This window comes from Bison bison, unplaced genomic scaffold (genome assembly GCF_000754665.1).
Source record: "Bison bison bison isolate TAMUID 2011002044 unplaced genomic scaffold, Bison_UMD1.0 scf7180017851094, whole genome shotgun sequence".
NCBI classification, from domain to species: Eukaryota; Metazoa; Chordata; class Mammalia; order Artiodactyla; family Bovidae; genus Bison; species Bison bison.
Window position 1 is genome coordinate 15,585 of NW_011481667.1, and position 4,187 is coordinate 19,771.

The 4,187-nt window shown below is 40.8% G+C and overlaps 1 protein-coding gene across 1 annotated transcript in view; it reads right to left on the bottom strand.

Annotated features, from left to right (window-relative positions):
• The window catches only part of LOC104995937 (coagulation factor IX-like), a 19,125-nt gene extending 15,567 nt beyond the window's left edge, over nucleotides 1–3,558 (bottom strand). Inside the window, exon 1 of the mRNA XM_010850005.1 lies at nucleotides 3,411–3,558. Coding sequence (XP_010848307.1) covers nucleotides 3,411–3,498 — 88 coding nt within the window. The 5' untranslated portion in view covers nucleotides 3,499–3,558. The remainder of the gene's footprint in view (nucleotides 1–3,410) is intronic.
• Between the last annotated feature and the right edge of the window lie 629 nt (nucleotides 3,559–4,187).

Here is a 4,187-nt window from a genome sequence, read left to right on the forward strand (position 1 = left end):
TATTTTGGAGATTAATTCTTTGTCAGTTGTTTCATTTGCTATTATTTTCTCCCATTCTGAAGACTGTCTTTCCACCTTGCTTATAGTTTCCTTCATTGTGCACTGACTCTTGTTATTCACCCACCACTTGAATCTATTCATTCCCCTTCTTCTGCCTGCCCCATGAGGTTCAGTGTTCTCCCAGGCTCCAGCCACCAGTTTCAGCCTTGTTCTTCTTCAATCCATACATCTTTGTCAGGGCCAGGACTGGGTGAGGTGAACAAGGCCCCTAGGACACAGAATTCAAGGAGGCATGCTTGCTCAGGGTATGCAAGTATTTTTATGCCCTTCGTGCCCTTCTTGCCTCACCCTAGTCCATCCCTAAAGTGTTAGTCACTCAGTTGTGTCCGCCTCTTTGTGACCCTATGGACTGTGTAGCCTGTCAGACTCCTCTGTCCATGGGATTCTCCAGGCAAGAATACTGGAGTGGGTTGCTATTCCCTTTTCCAGGAGATCGCCCTGACTCAGGGATCGAACCTTGGTCTCCTGCATTACAGGCAGATTCTTTACCGTCTGAGGCCCCGTCTGAGTCCTTTCTTGACTCAACACAATTTTCTGTGCACTTACTCCTGCCAGGCACTGTACTAGGTGCCACAAGATTCATGCTCACTCCCTGGATCCTTACACACACATGTTGTTGTAACTGCCGTGTATATGACAGTGAGTTCCAAATATCTACCTCAAGTCAGAGATCTTTGGAATTCCAGATCGTCTTTCCAACTTGAAACTGTACATCACCATGTGGCTGGTAAGACCTGATGTTTCCTTAATATTTCTGTCATGCTGTATGGACAATGTGCTCAGTGTTTGCATCCATTATTTCATTCCCTCCTCACAGCTGTTTCATGAGATAGGTGCTGTCATCTCAGGTTTATAAATCAGAAAAACAGAGGTTCAGAGAGATTAAGTGACTTGCCCCAAGTAACTCATTAAAGTGTCACTGTCAGAATTTAGTCGTGGGCAGTCAGACTGCCCACAGTCCATGCTCTTAGGCACTGGGCCATATCCTAGATGCTCAAGGACGTGTTCTTTCCACTTCCTCTAAACCCTTTCCCTATCCATACCCAGATGGTTAAGTCATGTCATTTCTAGTCAATACTTCCATAGTGTCACTTGAATTCCCTTAATTCTTGTGCCTTCCCTGGATGATTGCAGTGGCCTCAAGACTGGTCTCCCTGTGTCTGGCCGTCCGTTCCTCACACAGTTCATGAGAATGTTGCCACGCCAAGCAGCCTAAGTCAGCCGTCAGTGGTATTCATGTTTACACTTCTGATAACTCCAAATTGCATTCTTTTGTCCAAACTCCTTAGTTTAGGGCCTTCCTTACCTGATGCCCTGACCCTGCCTCACCTGTCATATTCAATATTGAAAGAATACTGAGTTCCTGAAAGATATCACATTTGTTGTGAATCTAGACCTCTGCACATGAGTGCTCCTCTCTGCATAGAATGCCCTTAATCAGGCATTTTAGTAGAATGAACCTACTCATTTTTTAAGACCCGCCTCAAAATATTGTCCCTCTGTCAGTGTCCCACCATTAATATGTTCCTTTCTCTATGCCCCTTTAGTGCCTGGTATGCATCTTATCACGTATTGAAATCTCTCACCTGGCCTCAGGGTACTTTATATCAGAGAGGGAATCTGATTTATCCCCAAGCCCCTCGTACCTTGTGATGGTACCTGGCACCGTAGTAGCCACTGTGTTATGGACTGAAGCTGTCTTTCATTTTATTTCATTCATTCATTCTGAATGAAAGGCAGCTTGTAAAGTCCATACACTTTACAAAACTGAATTGGTGGCACGAAGTAGTTTTGATTGCAAAATTCTAAATTGATGCAGTAATACCTAAGGGCAGCAGCCATGAAAATGCAACATCTCTGTGAAAATCATTCATAGAACCTGCTTTTAGAAGCCAGTGACAGTTTAACAGCAGAGGAGAGCACTGCACCGACACTGTCCATCCTTAGGGAAAGCCCCCTGGTGCTCTGCTCAGGGACCTAATATCTCTGACTATGAGGACTCCACTGCCTTTCTCCTTACCATTGTCAGAGGGTCATATATTTAACCCTTCAAGCTTATTTATTCTTTTCATTATTTACCAAGTTTCTGAAATCCTAGTCCTTTTTTTCTCTGAATCTGTCCTTTTTTCCTACATCTGAGATCTTCAAGTGTGCAGCAGCCTTCTTAAAACCTCCATCACCTCACCACTTATGTCGAAGGAAGTTTGGATCCTTTGTCCTCCTAGATCTCACACTGATGAGATGTGTATAAAGACTTAGCTTTATGTTCTACTTTGTGAATGTTACCAGCTAAATTTCTTTATCGCTTGACACTGCCCAGTTTGCTGGTTTAATTTAACCTCTGCATTCATGTGTCATTATTTCTGCATTTCAGTGTGACATCATGTCTGGAGTGGGAACCACAGGGCCAGTCTGCTTTCTGGGGATGCTTCGGGTTGGCACCCCTGATCTTGGCACTGTAGATTTGAGTATAATAGGTTGACAAGTAAGTGTGATAAATGCTTCCTGTGAGAACATGCTGTTTGTCTAAATGGGGTAGTTTCTTCTCTGTGTGCCTGCCTTTGGGGAATACATAAAGTCACTGAAGTTGTGGAAGAAAACCAAGTGATGTAAATTGCATTGACTAAATTTGTACTCTTGATGTCAATTATTGGATTTGCTTTGATGTCCTAAGAGCTCAAGTGAGCATTGAATTTCCCCCTGTGTCAACTCCGAGATGTTTGGAATCAGACAAAATAATTTCTTTCTAACCCATGGAAAACTTCAGTGATAAATAACAACTTATTACTAGAGAGTTTGTTTGTATTCTAAGACTATCAGTTGAAGGTGTATGATTTTATAGACTTTAAAAATTAGAGGTCTGACTCATTAAACAGTTCTAAAATTTTGAACCATGTTATATGTCTTAAAATCAAACTTTTTGTGTAAGTAAAACCATTGTTTTTGCTCTGTTTCCCATTTTGCTTTCAAAGTAATGAGTAAAGAACCCACAAAATGATAATTAATTTTTCTCCAAATTCTGCTGTTTCCTTGTTAAAGCATTTTCCCCCTTTTAATTTTTTTTTAAACCAAGGAGACAACTATTGTCTAAGGAATTACATTGTCAAATCATAAGCCCAACAGTGTCCATTTAAAAAACATACTATAAATATTGTAAATCTATTTAATTTTTAAAATGAGGAAGACATAGCTACCAGAGAACCAGTACTTACTAACCCATAAGCTAACTACTAGGATCATAAATATTGTGGTCAAATCCTGTAATCATTATATAATGAAGAAGACAGCCCCAGACGTTTCTGTATCTAAAATACAAGCACATTCAATGTAACTTTATAAAGGAAACAAACCTGTACATTCAGCACTGAGTAGATATCCTAAAAGGCAGATGGTGACGAGGCCCGGTGATTCTGCCATGATCATGTTCAGGCACCACATAACCTTTGTTAGTAGATTGTGCAAGTAGCAAGGTTGACCAATTGTTCCAAAGTACAAGCTGAGCTGTATTTACTTCTGGGAAACAGCGTCTATCTCCCTCAGTGGGCTGTTTCCAACGACCTCTTGGATTAAATGAAAAGAGGAGGCAGTGGCCATCGTTAAACTTCACCTCTGATTCCATGGGCTTCTGTCACTGTGGCTGACCTGGGACTGAAGCTTGAACTGACCCATTGTTAGAATAGGGGAAGGTACAATGGCTGCTGTTGCTGTGGCAGCAGAACTCATCTTAGGATCCATTTTGTCCTTGTCAGGGAACACTAATGTCATATAGTTGAAAGCTAAAGAGATTGAAAGAATGAAGTCATTTTGTCACCCACCTTAAAACGTTTCCACTGCTTATATCTGTTGAGTCACCTGGTGGATCTTTTATCTTCCTCCTCATAATGAGGAGTTTATAAACTTCACTGTGCTGTGTACGCATATGGTGAAGCAGATGGGCTCTGTCTCAGAACATATGTATATATGTTTGAGTGTATATATGTATGCATGTATACTTATGTATAGAAAATAAATGTATAAATATTATTATATAATAGTTCATATTTATATACCACTTCACATGTAATATAAAAAATTCATAATAGTATGGCAACATTTACCTGCCATTCTTTGTGCTGCTGTTGTGATAC